The sequence below is a fragment of the Ammospiza caudacuta genome, chromosome 2, assembly GCF_027887145.1.
Source record: "Ammospiza caudacuta isolate bAmmCau1 chromosome 2, bAmmCau1.pri, whole genome shotgun sequence".
NCBI lineage: Eukaryota > Metazoa > Chordata > Aves > Passeriformes > Passerellidae > Ammospiza > Ammospiza caudacuta.
The window spans coordinates 96,551,047-96,568,291 of NC_080594.1; the positions used below are offsets into that span (position 1 = coordinate 96,551,047).

General features: G+C 39.4%; 1 protein-coding gene across 1 annotated transcript in view; it reads right to left on the reverse strand.

Moving 5' to 3' along the window:
• COL4A2 (collagen type IV alpha 2 chain) overlaps positions 1-17,245 on the reverse strand; it is a 146,376-nt gene that overhangs the window by 102,382 nt on the left and 26,749 nt on the right. The window contains exon 4 of the mRNA XM_058823172.1: positions 2,000-2,080. Coding sequence (XP_058679155.1) covers positions 2,000-2,080 — 81 coding nt within the window. The remainder of the gene's footprint in view (positions 1-1,999; positions 2,081-17,245) is intronic.

The window sequence follows — 17,245 nt, forward strand, 5'->3', positions numbered from 1 at the left end:
AAGCAGGCTCTGCCAGACTGCTTCAGGCACTCTGACAAGTGCAAACACGCAGGAACCTCTATTGTGCATGCAATGAGTCACCTCGAACAGAGAACGTGTGCCGTGCCAGATTATACTGAGCTTTTGTGAAAATAAATATTCCCATTGAGGATTAGCATGAGACCAGAAGCCATGCCAAACTTGACTAGACTCTAAAGGCCAATCCTGTTCCTTAAACCAGATGTTGAACAGAGGTTATGACATCTGAAAAGATCAGCAGACACAAAATACAGGCAGTGTATGCTAAATCAGAATGAGGTGTATCATTTCTGAGAGGTAAATTACAGACAGATAAAATATGATTTTTGAAGTGTAGAATTCTGTAAATCCCCTTTTCCAATACTTTTTCACATCTTGCACAATTAACCACAATCAGTAAAATATAATTCATGTTTTGTAGCATGTCCTTTTTCTCTTTTTCAACATCTATTTAAAGGGAGGCCAACCTCATTAGTAAGTGGGTTTACTTAATTTCCTGAGGTAAAACTGAGAGTGGTAAACAAGTACATAAAATCTGCCCTCGCTTTACCAATCTAGATAGGAAGCAACTCACAGGGAGCTTCTTGTCAGTGACTGACTGCTTCTCTACTGTGATATTTTCACATTTACAGCTTTTCCAACCTATGCAGTTGTTTTGTTTAACTACTTCTTTTTTCTTTCACATTTGGCAACTTGAAATTCAAGGTCATTCAGTCAATAAGGAGCATGAAAAACATTTCAAAGTTGATAGTTTTGCAATAGATATTTTCACGAACTCTAGTGAGCATCTTACAGCATCAGTTTTTGATTTTCAGTCAAAAGTGGGAAGTGGCAGGAGACACTTGCCAAACTTCATGTGCTGGATGACGAGGGTAAGGCAGTAACAGCTGGAGGGAGCCCCATGGGAAGCTGTGTCTCAGGGGAAGGCTTGTTTGTCCTCAGATCATCAGGTTGCCATTGGGTTATTGTGATGGAAAGCAGATCATGAGCAGCTCATGGCCAGGCCATGGGAGTATAACCATTACATTCCCCATGGCATGGTGGCCCCAGGATCATCTGACTTCCATGGAGACATCAGGACTTCTGCAGTAAACAGCAATGTTCCTTGCCTCCCACCTACACTGTGACTTTCCTGCCACCTCTCCCTCCACTCAGACGTGGAGTCAAGCTTGAGGAATGCAATGGGAATGAGAACTGGAGGCTGGCTGTGTGGAGGGAAGGCAGAGGACTGAAAAATCTTGTGAGGTTTGTGATAGCAGAACTAGCACATGACCTGCCACCACATCTCTTGCCTGACCTATTCTTAGAGATGGGTGGATGGAAAAGGCTGAGTCACTGTCTCAGCTGCAGAAGACCAAGCTGTACAGAAGGAGCTGCCAGCCAGGGCTCCAAGCCATACAGGATAGGAGCCCTGCCCTATTTCTCAGTGCTCTTTGTGGCAGGTGGCTAATCCCCTCCACCCCATCTCCCTTCCTCTGCCTCATTCCTCACTCGTTCCCAGAACAAAGAACAGACTGTCAGCCACAACATAATGCCAGGAATTCTAAACAGTTGCCTTTCAGCAGGGATTTCAGGTTTTGCAGGCATGGTTCCTTCTTGCTCTAGTGGAAATCATATAGAATCACAGAATTATTGAATCATTTAGGTTGGAAAAGATCTCTAAAATCATTAAATGTCCATATCCTATGCATGTATGTGGTATCTTTTCATCATTCTGATCTAATCTTGTCATGGCTGTCAGGTTCCTTAGCCCTCATCTTTTGATATAGGTGCCTGCTACATATCATAACAAAGCATTCACAACAAAGCACTTCTTCAAATCTGCAAGCCTGTGAGAAAGTAAGATGAAACACCAACAACTTTTTCCTGAAAAAGAATAATGGTTTTAGCACTCTTAGCAGTCTAGTGTCCACCTATGGCAAAGTATGTAGCATTGGACTTGTAACATCAAGAACAATTTAAAGGAAAAAATGTTACTTACACGGCTTCCTTTTTCAGGGAAACACTGACATCCTCCACTGCAGTCTCTGCCTCCACATGGTCCTGTGTATTTCTTCCCACCCTGCAAACCAGAACACACATAACAAAAAGGTTAAAAGATACCAGCTAGAATACCTGAAACAACACAATCAGCTTTGATTAGCAGACTTGCTGGGAAATGCTAAAGCAAAGACCAGGATCAGATCTAGGATTTACAACTGAAATCTCTTTAATATGCGCTTAGAAACAACTGTGAGTGGCTGTCCAGTTCTTGGAGATCAGCATCAAGAAATATAATGCTACTTCATTTATTTCCCTCCACATTTTCAAAACACTGCAGCTTGATGCTGAGCAGTATCTCACATATCTTTTTTGACACATGCAATAGATATCACATCACAGAAGTGCAGCTGCTTGAATTCTTCAGGGACATGTACTAAGTCCTAGGTCACAATGCAGCATATCCTTCTATACATGCTCCAAATGGTTGCTGTATTTTGAAATATTTATTGGTGGACATAAAGGAAGATGTAGGTATCATGTTCAAAATCATGAGCCAAACTCCTGCTTTCTCTTCTTCTAGAGCCACCTATTCTGGAAGAGCAAAAAATTTGCTAGCAGTCAACCACTGTGATTTAGAAGTCACTCCTAGCTTAAGTAAATGTCTTCAGTTACATCTTCCCTGCCTGACCACAACCACGTTGGCCTGGGCCACAAATATATGGATCACAAAATATGCACTGCTCCACAGAAACCCTTGGATGGACTTCAACAGGCAGGCAAACTCAGATTATATTCCATGCAAGCACCTGCACAGAATGCAGCAGCCACAGCCAGTCTGGTTCAGAAACCTGAACAGCAGAGACGCTGTGCATGCTGTGGTGTGACTTTTATAAATGTAACTTAATGATAAGGAATGTTGTGAAGACCTGCCTGCAGCACACTGGAACCCCTGAAAATGACCCAGCAGCCTAGTAAGTAATCTGGGAAAGGAGCAAGGGATTTCTCATCACTATTTATGAACTTGACTTGGCCCACGGTGAATAATTAATACAGGCAGAAGAAAAAGAGAGGACTAATCTAGTGGCTACAGAAAACCTGAATCTCTCATTCAGGGCATTTCACATGCAGTGCTCCTCACATGAAACCTCAAGGCAACCCAGCTGTAGGGTGCAGAGTCAGGCTCCAAGTCACTTGTTCTCCTCTTGGCTAAAGCAAATAATGCCTTCACTTTTCTGACTCCTTCAGAGCTTGAGTTCATCATCTCTTGAAAGGGAGGTGAAGGGAATATAAACAAGGCTCCAAAACAGGATGGGTGCTCTGAACTGCTGTGCTGTTTCATAAATAGACAGTGATGCTGCTATTCCTGCCTCTAGAGCTGACTTAAGGAGCTAAAACAGAGCGGGAACCAAAGCTGCCATGGGGCTCTAAGCAATCCTCTACTCAATGCCTGAGGTTTTTCAGTCACATTTCTCAGGTATCCATTTCTGCCTTCACAGTACCTGAAAACACAGCTCTGGGATTTGGATATCTCCCTGGCAGTCAAATTAATAAAAGGTATGGAGCAGGCACCAAGCATTACCGAAGTCCCGCTTTGGTCGTATTTGTACAGCAGACTCTTAATCTTATGATACACAGAAATACAAAGTTCCCAAAACGAGTTTTCATGCTTGTCATGAGAAGGTTCATGTCTGTATCTAAAGTACTTTTATATACTAAAACACTTTTGTTTCAGCTTTATATTTAATCCTCATGTTTAATTGAGGAAGTAGGGTTTTCATACTGATCAAAGCAGTCCACCAAACTGAAACCATGCCCTGACCTAGGTCAGGTGTTTTATGCAGGAAATTATTTCATGGATGTAGCAGAATTCTGTGTCATGTTATGAATTCTGATTTATGTTTAAGCTATTGTTTAGAGGAAATATTAAATCAAGACAATTTTATGAACTCCAGCAGTTTGCTCAGGTTGGTCCATTTTTTAGTTAAATAAACCTCACTATTTCTGTGGAGTTTATTTCTTATTAACCCATTTGCAGATGAAATGTGCATCTTCTTCTCAGTATTCTTCATTTAACAGAGTTTTCCCCACAGTTACTTCTCTGAAATTGAGTATAGTTCTATTAATTTTTATGGATGCCATGCAGATGAATGGCCTGTGTGATCATACTCCTCTGGAGGATGTGGGTATACTTTAAGGAGAACTGTGCTATGTAGTGCTGCCATTGGTAACAATCAATTCTGAACTTTTAGAATCTGTTTTTGTCAGTGTTGTAAACAACAGCATATCCCAGCCTAAGAGTAAAACACAGATACAGTAATTTTATCATGTGGGTTCTCAGTTTTGCCTACTGAGAAAAAAATAACGAGAACAATAAGTTTATTTCTTTAAATAGCATAGTGTCTCTAAATTTGGTAAACTGTTGTTAAGAGGAAAATAGAAAATGAATCAGAACTATGTTAAGATATTTGTGCACTTGTAAGAAAAAAATGGAGGAGGCTGCTAATGTTTATTTCAAATGGAAGTTCAAGGTCCATTGTTTGTGTACTATCCACCATCCAATATTTTAATTTGCATGCTGTAACAATACCAGCAGCTAATACGGGGACACAATTGTTTTCTTCCACAATTTTAGGAAGCTTTTTTTTTTTCATTATTTTTTCATTTTGTATCCTTTTATGCACACAGATTCTGCAGATAATGAAAAGAAAAATCTGGAAGATTCTCCAAGGGTAGGGAACATAATGGGAAAGCATTTGCGATCAGCAGTAACATACCTCTTCTTGATTATACTTGGGCTTTCTTTATTACCTAATTTCCACCTCTTCACTTTTCAACTGCTAGTGGAATGACTCTGGGAACTTTTAGTCACATGCAGCATTTTCTACTATCTTCCACTATTACAAATATCTGGAATATTTATAATTTTTTGAAGGTTGCTGCACTATTGTTTGATCTTACATTACTGGCAGTTACATTCTAAACCAGTATGATTTACAAGCTTGTTAATGTTCAAAAATAAGTCTGTTAGGGATTCTTGTAGAACTTTGCTAAAAACAATTATACCCATGGACCCACAATTGAGATGAAGGGAAATCAAATGGACATATATCAGTCAATAATTAGAATGCAAAAACCTGAAAGTTTCAAATTTAGCAATGGACCATGTACTTTGAAGTCCTCAACTATTTGTGTCCGGAGGAAAACAGATTTCTGGGAACATAACACTAATGGTGATAACCCAATGTGGTTGTTTTGAACTGAGCAGGAGCCTTTTTGGTCAGTGGCAAGAACAGTCACATCTAGGACATGCTTCATCCCATCCTTACACTGGCATTTAAACTGATGGACTGCATCTCTCCCAGAAAGGTCCTACTGCTTTCTCTCAACCACAATGGTGGGTGGAGGTGACTAGCTTCCACAGAGACATCCACCCCCTGTAGAAAGTGTAAGGATGGGGAGATGGATCTCCTGACTAGCTCAGTATGCAGTTAAATTAAGAGAAGTGCTCCTGCACCAGAACGATATTCTAGGATTTGTGTAATCAAGCTGAAAGAACTGGCCCTCAAGTATGAAGGAGTCTGCTGAGAAGCCTCTCAGCTCCAAGTCTTTCTCATGTTTTGGATGATGTATAATCTCTAAGAAGTCCAGAGTTTCGGCAGAGTCTAGAAATGGGGTTTATAGGATCTAATTTAAGATTTATGCAATATAGGCACAACATCCAGCTGCTGTTTTAGATCACCCAGAGACTCTCATCAGATCTATTTCAGATACCAGAGCTAAATCTCATCATAGGAGGGTAAGGGGATTAGAGATGTAGCATAGGGTAACTGGTTCAGTTGTGCCTACAGAGCAGATGTCCAGTTTCACATGAGATGAATCCTGTGCTAAGTGCCCAAGTCTCACCCTCACAGGAAGCTACACATCCTTTGATGGGAACACTGAGTGTGAAGAACGTTATTTAAGAGCAGACATATGTGCAAACACAAAATGAGCTATGCCATTGCAATGGTGTGCAAACTTTCTGTGCATAAGGTGAGGTGCTGCTTAATTAGAATTAGGTTGGAGAATCAAGAGTGAAATGTGGTAATTCTGTCCAGAAATGTGTAACATTGATGTTCCCAATGAGACCCACAGGGTCAAAACACAGCCCTTGGAGGCAACGCTGTCTCATTCAGCCAACTGTAATGGTAATACCATATTAGAGAAAATTTTGCCTAGGTAATAGTGTCAGAAAAAATAACTTTTGAGCATTAAAAAATGGGACCAATGAGGGAAAAGAAATTGAGAGTAGTTTGTTTATTTGGGAGGAGTATAGGCAGGGAAATGGTAGTGCAAGAGTGGTGAAAACTTGGAAAATAAAAAAAAAGATGAAGAGGGCATCAAATTAGGTGAAGAATGGAAGTGGTGAGGATATACTAAAAGCAAGGGCAGGGACATCTGCAGGCAGCAGTGAGGCTGACTTGTGAGCACAAGCCCACTGGGAGGCCCCACGGGGAGAGACCACAGGTCTCTTGACCAGGCATGTCCTGTGGGAAGGTGGGGTAAAAAGGGATAAGCTTGTAAGGAAGGACAGGCTTACTCCTAAATACCAACTGCAGGAGCAAAGGCAGTAGAATTACAACTTAATAGCCCTTTTGTGTAATTTATCAGATTTTTTTCAGTGATTTTGTACAAATGATAATAACAAGAAGATATAGAATTGTAATTCACTGTTTCTTGCAGAGATGTGGTTGTGAATTATTACTAATAACAACAGTGATATGTTACTTTGCCAAATGAAGAAATGCTAGGTTCTTAGAGGTGTTTTCTTTAATCATCAAATCTTAAGTTACATCTAACACTGCTCAAGTTCACACTGTTCAAAGCTAAGCATCTCCAGAGCTGGCTTACCCAGCCACTGTGCTGGGATGAATATATTCATCGTGTTCAAGGAACATGAACACTGCTCAAACAAAAGCAAGAGAAAACATGTAAGTTAAGTGCCACCTATGTTTGTGCATATTTGCCGAGTGTAAATCTCATTTTTATGTACAGCAAGCATACAACGTGTGTGTCCCAACTCAAAATTTTTTCTGCCCTCTTGCTTTCTCATAATTGTTTTTTCTCCAAACAGTATTATTTCTCTATTTACACATCTTCAGCCAAAAATAGACAACTTAAATTCCGCTTCTTTCAGCCAAGCTCTTAAAAAACACAGAAATACATATGCACTTCTCTTTAAACTTTTCCACATGTAATGATTTATTTGTTGCTAATCTTGGCCACATTTGGGTAGCTGTCATTTCTGCGTGCCCATTCAAGTACCTCCACTTCAAGGGCTGGTTTTCTAACAAAGAACAAAAGCAACCAGAGACAGACCTCAAAGTACAGTTCTATGAGTACAGAAAGACCAGGAAATATAAGCCATTTCCTTACATACAGCTCAAAAAATAATTACGGAAATTATAATGAAAATATTGCAACTTGGAATCAAAGACTCCATACACCAACATCTTCTTTGATAACATTTTGTACATTGTAGTTGTGCATTAACCTCTGTGCTGACAAGCCCCATTCTGTACACCAAAGTTTCACCAAGGATGTGTTTTAGAAGTTTTAGGAGCTTGCAGAAGCACTGAGCTAGGACTGAGGTGCTGACATTCTGCATGCCCCTGCAGTGGGGCAGTGTACAGCACACTGGAGCAGCACATTCAGATGCTTCCAGTGAGGCTTCAGCCTGGAAGTCCCGAGGGAATTCCTGGCATGCCTGAGAGTCAGCCTCTGTGTCAGTGCCAGGGAGACCAGACCAGGCCACACCTCCAGTACGAACCTCTGCTTTCACATTTGACCTTCAGCTGTTGATACCGACATTAATTTCAAATTCGGTTTATACAGCCCTGACTTAGAAACATTATTTTTTTGCTTCCTTCAAATGAAAGAAGAAAAAATAAAGTAGGAGTATGACAGAGTACTCCTGCTGCTGATCATCACCAGACAAAGAACTTCATCAGATTCAAATGTGACAGCACAGTTGTCTTTGCTCAAACCAAACATTTTACTCCTTTAAGAGCTGAAAACATTTGTTGCCTGTTACCAAACTTACTTCTCTAGAAATATGCATAAACAATCACTCAAAACAAAGTATTGAGAATGCTGTCAGCGGAGAAGGCCTGGATTGCCCAGGAACAGGCCTGGTCTCTCCTCAAAGTCAAAGATGCAATCAGCCACCAGAAAATGCCTGCTAACAGTCCTGCTATTGCATGGCACAGTAAGACCACTGTGAAGACCTTAATTGTCCAGGGAAAGGGAGAGATAATTGGCACAGTCAGAGAGGAAGGAAAAGATGTGGGTGTGGATCCTCTCCCCAACTGTTCTGAGAATTATTTCACTAAGAACTAATTCTTTCTTTCATATTTGAATGAGAGCCAGAATCTTTTCCAGACTGGATGCATGGCAACTAGAATAATTTAGTGCGTGACCTAAAAATCTTATGAATGTTTACACTTCCCACCAAAAGTAGGGGGAGCCATGTATTTACATATCCTTCAATGAAAAAACTCTGGAGGAGGAAACTGGTCCCAGGAAGAACACAAAAAGATACTTCCCATCAGCTGTATGAAGAGAGCTGGTCTCCTAACCACTGCCTAATGGAGTCCTCCCAATGCAATGAGAAGAGCTGTACTTGTGGTAATCAATTATTTATTATAAACTGGTGTGAAGTTCCACATGCCCTCTCCCTCTCAAGTAGTGTATCAAGAAAACTGGGAAGCAGGATGCCAAGAAAGCAAGCAGCTTGCTTCAGCTCTGAGTCCTGGTGGGCATGGGAATGGCAACAAAGGAGAAGTACTCAAAAGCACTACTGGTCCTAGGGACTGAGATACCTTGGTTTGATGTCTGGGGTAAGGAAAGGAAGGGCAAGAATTTAAAGTCTCCAGTGCTGAGAAGACCCTTAGAGACAGGAACTGATCTTCTCAAGGGTGTCTCAGCAAGTATGTTGGAACCAGAAATGTGAAATATGAATTCTGTATCTCTCAGAAATGAAGCTATAAAAGACTTTCCTCTTATGGACTTGCTTGTGACTCTTGATTATATGAACCTCCTGGCATGCAGCCTTGATTTGAAGGCTGCATAGTTTCATTTCAAAGTGAAACTTCACAGCTCCACATGTTCACTTTATTTGAGGTACTATTTACTGTCCCCCTTCAGATTATAAAGTTCTCTAGTTGCTGTCTGGAGACACTGCCTTGGAACAATGGCAGAAGCCAGATATGATACAGTGTGAATGTATCCATCACATTTTCATTAAACCATTTCTAATTTTGTGGCTTTCATCCAAATACATATTTACCCACAAAACCAGATGAAATCCAGAAAGAGCAGCTGTGATATAGTAGGCATTAAAAATAAAAAAAGGTCTTTAAGAGGCCAGGCAAAGAGAAATGCTTAAAAGCTGACTACGTATAAAGCACAGATATTTGAATAACTCTCCAGGGGTCTTGCCTAGTTGTCCAACATGAGTTTGTTTGCAAACAGCACATTTTGAAGCAAGCAGCATATGTTGTGACACAGTTTTTTGTCAAGAGGTTTGAGAATGGAAGTTTCATATTTTACAGGTAATGAAGGTGATTTCAGCCATATTTTTCCTTTTTTTTCTGTCACAAGGTGATTATATGTTATGCTAGAAAAGAGGAATATAAGATAGGAAAACTCAGTTAAAACACTTCAAAGTGTCAAACAACTAAAAGAAGTCACCTCTATACAAAAATATAGCACTCCTGCTTATTTTCGAAGAATCTGTAATGCCATGGGAAAGGGAATCCTAAAAGTTTGCCCCAGATCTCTGAATGAAAGTGCTGCAGCTTTCAGGAACTAATGAAGAAGGGATAAAATGCAAAAGGCTTTTTCTGGAACAAAATTGCATCCAGAAAAGGAAGAAAAATATCATCTGGCACTTCTCTGTTTGAGCTTGCCTAAAGAAATGACAAATTTTGTCTTAGTCATCAGCTGAGGCATGAATATATGGTAGCAGGAGACAAGTAATACTGCAGGAAAATGAAGCTCTTTGAAGAGCGTGCAACCATGGTTAAAAATGTCTTACATCTTACAAAGGGGCAAATATTAAGCAGCCATGAAGTGGTACCTATGGCCCACAATGATTACAAAAAGAGAGTAAAAGTGTTGCTCTGTTTTACCAAGGTCAGAATTGGGTTTGCCTGCAAAAAAAATACCCCACAGGTATGAGCCTAGTAAGATTTTGAAGCTGGAAATGTATTAATAAAGGTAAGCAAAGATACCTACATTAATTATTACTATTAGTTAAGGCAAGCCCATTGGCTTCCTTGATTATAATGAGAACTCAAGACACCTCCTGAATATGTAGATGCCTAAATTTAGGTGACTTCATGTCACCTGGTTCTTTGTTCAAACAGGATTTTTTAGCTGAATCTGAGAGAAAGGTACATGATGCAGCAGTAACTACAGTAAAATCTGTATTGGTAAGGTAAAATTTGATATCCTATTAAACTTGATCCCATCTTTGGTAAAGCAATACTTTTGGAGATGTGTATTATTTCACTATTATCTTTTCCTATGAGACAGCAGACTCTCATCTAACATTCAACATGACATTCCTCATCTAAAAGGATGGTGGTCTTAGATGTCTCTCTGGGATATCTTAACATGAGTCCTTGTTCTCAACACCCCACCCCTAGGAATTGAATGCATCTCCACAGAAGCTACTTAGGTCATTTAAAAAACAGTATTACAGAAGTCAGAAGTGTTTTCTAGTTATCAGCAATGAAAAAAGTCCTTTGACTTAATTCTGTGATTTTATTGTGACTTGCCAAAGTAGACGTAATCACTTGTTAGGGACACTGAAAAGCACAGATTGTTTCTCTTTTAATTTTTATTCTAGTATTTTATTTATGCAAATCACTGTGCATTTTGTATTTGATCTGCCCAGAGCTTATGCAAGGTGCAAGTTAGTGAACAGTGTGATCTTGATATGTGCAGTTACACTGGAATATTTTCCATAAAAGAATGAAGTCAAAGCCTATCAACTCTTAATCTGAATTTGGCTTTTGTGCAATATCTTATATGACTAGAATAAAACCTCCTTTCCCATCCCTAAGAACAGAAAGACATTTGTTCACATACTAGTAGCATAATAATGAACCACAGCATTCACTCATTAAAGTAGCAATTTCTATATTTAACTACTTCTGGTTTCCGAAGTCTAGTCCTTTTCAGTTTTGGAAAGACATCCAAATAATGATATCATTTGCTTGAAACAATAGAAAGTCTGGATGCTAGTCTATATATGGAGATATTTTTTTTTAGTCTATTTATAAACCACACCAGTTATTTGACCTGTCTAGTTTACTCACCTACGTAAATTGGCAGACTCAGGAAACTTAAGAACATATTATTCTTTGTGACTGGTAAGCCTTAAAGGTTGCTAATCATACCTCAGATAGGCAACCAGTATTTCTGAGAACTCATCTGTGCCTATTACACTAAGAACAAACCAGCCAGCCAATGTAGGAAAGATTTTTTTACTTTTGAACCAGCAGCAGTGCAATGGCATTACTCTGCTCGTGGGGAGGGGACTGACAGAAACCAGCTGTACAGCTGTTCACATGGCTGCAGCATCTGGACTTTCTTCAGTGCACTGCAATGGTGCCAGGGCTTCCCAAAATGTGAGCAAAACCACAGAGATTTTATTCCTGTTTCATGTTGTCTGTAATAACTTTAAAAAGTTTGATTGTGGCAGAACTGCTTTTATCAATTGAATTAGTTAATTTTCCTCTGATAACTGTTTACAGACATTGTTCTGTTTACAGTCATGGCTCAGACACGGTTCAGACATGCTGATCTGGTTCTGAAGTGAATACTTAAAAGATCCTGGGAGTTCTTTTTTCCCTTGGGAGGGATGAAGTTGGCAATGGTTTTCAATGGCCTTTTAAAATCTTCTTGTCCCTGCAGAATCAGATATAATGAAGAAAGCAAGAAAGCTGAATTTAAATTCTTCCTGCAGAATTATATAAATCACAATTAGAAATATCTACCAAGAAGTGAAAGTATGGAATTATCCCTGACAGTATGATTTGGAAGGAATGGATCTGCACAGGTTTATCAGTGATGGCACAGATTGGCTGACACTGCATTTATCATACATGCTGATGGGTAAGTCCAGTCCAGTATAACCTTTACAGCCCTGGCTCAATTTTCAGAGTTGGCTGTTAGACAAATGACTGTAGTGGAAATATTAAATGTGGAAATTTGCTATGCAATTTTTCAGAACTGCTTCTTGGGACTGGACTGGTATTTCCTTAAAAGTAAGAAGAATGGGTAAGAGATTTGCAAACTGGAAAAAGAATTGCATTCGATGATGGAAGTGTTTACTGCTAACTGCTTGGTCAGATGCTTCACCCACCATTTCCTTTCTATTTCAGTCAAGAAAAAGCCCATGAGAACAAGCTTTCTTACTGACCCATTTTACTTTCCACTTTTGATTGCAAAACTTTACCTCCTCCCTGAGCCTTATTGCCTCTGCTCCAAGGTGATCTGTGTTGCTGCTGGTAAAAGCCTTGGGTACAGGTTTAGCAAATAAAGAAGCCACAGTAGAGGATCTGACATATCAGGGCTACATGCAGACATCTGTGAAAGCTTTTCTATTTGCAATGAGGTTAAGGAAGGTAATCTAACATAAGAAAGTATTCAGAATGAAAAGACTAATATGCCTCTGTGGATATAAAAACTGGTAGTCAACTATCATTGGCAATCTCTTGTCTCACCTATATACTTTTCATTTTATTAAATGTCTTAAAACATTTGCTCATAAAACTCACATGATATCTTTCTTTCTTCTGCCAAAGAGCTCTTTTAGTTACTTACCTAGTTAGGGGTCAAAATCTATATGTCTATATAAAGTATTTGCATCTGTAGATTACAAAATCAGAAACCTGGAATGGCTGAATTGTTACCCTGAATCCTAAAAAATAAATGACAGTTTATTCTTTGGATATTTCTTCATCCTGCATATCTGTTTCCACATAATTTTAATGGGAAGAGTGGGAAGGTTTGTTTGTTTTATTGGGGTTTTTTTGGTTTTTTTTTTTTTTTTTTGGAAGGGGGGAATAGGGGAGGTTTCACTTTCTTCCAAATATCCCCTTGACTATACAAGAGCATTACCACAGCCATACTGTGAAACATTGGCTCAGGATATGGTAATATGGAAATTACATTTATTTACTCAATGAAAAAAAGGGCTCATCCTTCCCATATTACCACTGACTTGTGACTTAAAGCATGCTCTGGTTCAGTTTGGCAACTGAGCTGATTCCTGCAATGTTGCAGAACTGGGTTAAATGCACTTTCCCAGAGTTTGATGAGTCACTGGTTCAGCTTGGTCTGGGACCCAGATCTTCCTGCTTTCCGGTCCACTTCCCTGACCAACAGACAAACACTGTCTGCATTGCTGCAATTGTTGCTCAGCCTCCACACCAAAAATGCTCTTATCATAGTACAAACAACTAACATACTGAGATTATAAACAACCAAGTATCGAGCTTTAAACTGACTTAAGGGATGTCATTTGGCTTCTCTTTCACATCCTTTTTCATGACATGCTTGCTATTTTGCAAACAGATCTGCAAAATTCAGAAATGCTCATGTCTTGGCAGTAAAAAGCAGAAAATAGACAAGAAAAAAAGTAAGTAATGCATTTATAGCTCACTGAATGCAGTGATATGATCTCGACTCATGATATGAGCTTGACTCTTACAAGAGGTGGAACAAATCCCAGAGTGCTCATCAAGCTCAAAGGTTTTAGAAACTGGTAACTGATGCTTTATTCAGAACATGTTTCTGTATGGGCTGTATATACCACCTAACCCAGGAAGAATAGCCTTGAATTTGAAATCCAGAGGCAAGCAGAAGACTGGATGCATCTATACAGCTTTGCTATAAGCAGCTTTCTGTGAAACTCCTCATAGGCGATGCCAGCTCAACATAATGGTATTGAGCAAAAATGCCCAAGGACTAAGAAAAGATCTTAGAGAAACTTTATCAGCAATGATGTGAAATAACATGGGGCTGCAACATTCATGTTCAATAAAACAACAACAACAACAACAATGAATCCAAGCTCTATGTCCTTGCTTGCCTCCTTGGAACCACATATCTCACGCCTCTGTTCAGAGCAGATCTTCAGATTAAAGATCAGTAATGAGACTGTTGCTCTCGTGAATAGGTACCATCTTATTGTGGCACTGGTCTGGCTTCTCTAAGGTCTGAAATACAAAAACCCAGTGGCTTTCCTCTGACATAAGATGGTTCTCCCCACGTAGATTGATGAATTAAGCTTCTAGTGAATCATTACTATATGTATGGCTCAACCACCATAAAGACTCTTCTCCAGGGACCCTTTGCTCTACCACAAAAACCACAGCTTCATTTTCAGGCATCAGAAGGTAAAGAAAAATCATATATTTTTCTTGTCTTTCTTTTCTGTGATCATGGAAAAGTCAATATCTACACTATATTTTGTGAGCAGAATAGATCTCAAACACATTAAGCTTCTAGAAGGACTCTACTACATATCCCCTCCTGGAAGAATCAGTCTCTCACCATTTACTTTTATAAACTCAATGCTTCACCAGCAGAAAGCCTGGCAAAAGTTTTCAGTTTCGTTGCTACTCGTCACTAGATCCTTCCTTCTGTGTCCTATTTTTCCAACGTCTAAGAAATTATTCCAGTTGATTTTTGAAAAGCGGATCTTTTTCATGAAAAGGCAACAGTACTGACACATGCTGGATCAGTACTGAGGTCTTCAGTCTGGTCACACGTTGTCAGCAACATCTGTTGTTCACAGATGTGAATCTCACCAAGCACTTGAGGGACTAAGTTCTGTTTGGTGCCTGTAAGCTGCATAACTAGAACTTCATTTCTCCATCTAACAAGCCAAGCAATAATCCACAGAAAATTCCCATTCTCTGTTTATATTACTTAATTTGTAGTCTTCCCTTTTGTATTTTGAAAGGTAAGAAGAGGGTTTCTCTAGTCACCAGATGCTGGGATCTGTTTTACTGAATTGGAAAGCTGGTAAAACAAGTCTTGGGGGCATTTACTCCAAACCCTCCAAACCTTATCCATTTTATTTCCTTAGAGTGTACTTACACACACACACAAGTGGAATTAATTTTCCAGCTGTGAAATATAATAGCTTTTCTTCTGGTTTCTTGTATTTTCTGTTTTTCCTGATGAATTGGGTTCCACTCAGCCAAAAGCTTCTCAGTAGCAGGAGATCCCAAATAAGCTGCTAACTTGGTTTCAGTTTTATTGATGTTGCTCAAGTACAATCTTTTAGCACAGCTGGACCATTTCTCTACAGTTCTCAGGGTGCTACACCATTCATGCAGTGTCTATTAATGAACATTTGATTCTGCTGTTCTGATAATTCAAGCATAATATTTCAGTTTCCCTGGACCTTTGTGACTGCTGCCCATTACCTTCCTTAATCATTGACAGGCTCTTTCCTTCTCTCTGTACAACACTTAGGTCACCAGATCATTTGTTTAACTCCCTAAAGTAGGTTACAGTCACACTAACATTAAGCCTTATTTTGTGGCATTAGTGATTCCTGGTGCCCACTGCTACACAGAACACTGGCTTCAGTACCTCAGGGGAGTGCTTGTTCCTGTGGTGCTCCTGTGCTTCTTTATCACACACAAGCCAGATTTTGAGTCTAGGTCACCACTGATGCTGCAAGGCAAGGCACTGAAAATATGGGCATGACAAAAAGAATCTTTGAAGATCTTAACATGGCAATAATTAAGACCCTTTATGGATTTCTCTTCTACTATTTACTGAGAAAGATAAAGGGTATCTATAATAACACATTTCTCATAAATTCTTGTGACATTTCAATACCTTGCTTTTTCTTACTCATCCCCAAAAAATCTCCCACATCTCCCACTGCAAATACCCAGTTGGCCTTAACTCTGTTGTCCCACTAAATCCAACTGTATGCCTTAATCATGGAAACCCAGGCTCTTCTTGCTTATTGAAGAACTTCCTTACCATCATAAAATGTGATGTTCTTGCCTGTGAATTCCTCCAACAACATGAATTAGGATCCCAAGCAAGTAAGTTTTTTCTGCTTTTGCTGTTTTTATCATATTTAGGTAAGTAAGAAAACATGATTTCTTGTGTTTTCCTAATTAAGCCACATCAATAATATAAAAATAATGTAAAAAGCTACTCTTAAAACCTCACAGTAACAAACGCCTCATCCTCCACACAAATATACTTCTTTAACTCTTACAGTCCCAAAGCCCAGTATGCTTTTCTTTGTAAAAAACCACAACAAATGTGACTATTATCCCCCCATGGTAACAGTCTAACTCCCCAGTGATCTCTTTCTAGCAACAAGGGACCTACATGAAACATGACTGAAGACAACAGTTTATGCCGGATGCTTAAAGAGCAATAGGAAACATTACACGAACAATTATCTAGTTTTGTACTTTGACCAAACATACAAGTTATTAGCCACCTCTGTTCCATATCTTGTCTTTTTTAAACTATTCTGTTCTTTCAGGAAGAGAGCAGTAAAATGCTGACGTACTTTGCTGTGTCTATTTTGCTGGCAACAGCTGGCATAGCTGGCAAAAGTGAGGTTAACTTCTCACTTCCCCCACTCCCCACCACCCCCCATCCCAGGAACACAGGAGGGAAAACAGAATTGTTCTTCTGAGTTGCACATCCGTCAGCCTCCTCCTGGGAAGAGACAGCTATTTCTTATCTTGGCTGTTTTACATCACTGAAATGTGAAGGGAGAATCTGGAGGAAGGAAGTCATAGAAAAGAGAGACCTCTAGGTTTCAGGGAACTACCAGAAAAAGGGTGGGATGATTGGTGGTGGTAGAGATGGGAATGCTGTAGGTAATGAAGAGCTACAGAACCTACAACAGTAACAAACTTTTTAAATAAAATATTTTTGATTTGCTATCCTTTACCCTTTTGAAAAGTCATTTAAAGAAATACCTTTAATTATTTCAGTCTGCAAACTTCTTATCCTCTGAGATTCTAAAGGAAAGATGTCTCTCTCTAATGTTATTCATGCCTCAAAAATAGACAGAAAAACATCCTTTTTGTACTATTCTGGGACACACTGCCCCTGAAAGTAGGGATTTACAGCTAAATCTAGTATAAATAGTGTCATTTGGTAATACTTCAAGAAATGGCAGCAGGGTTAATTTAGT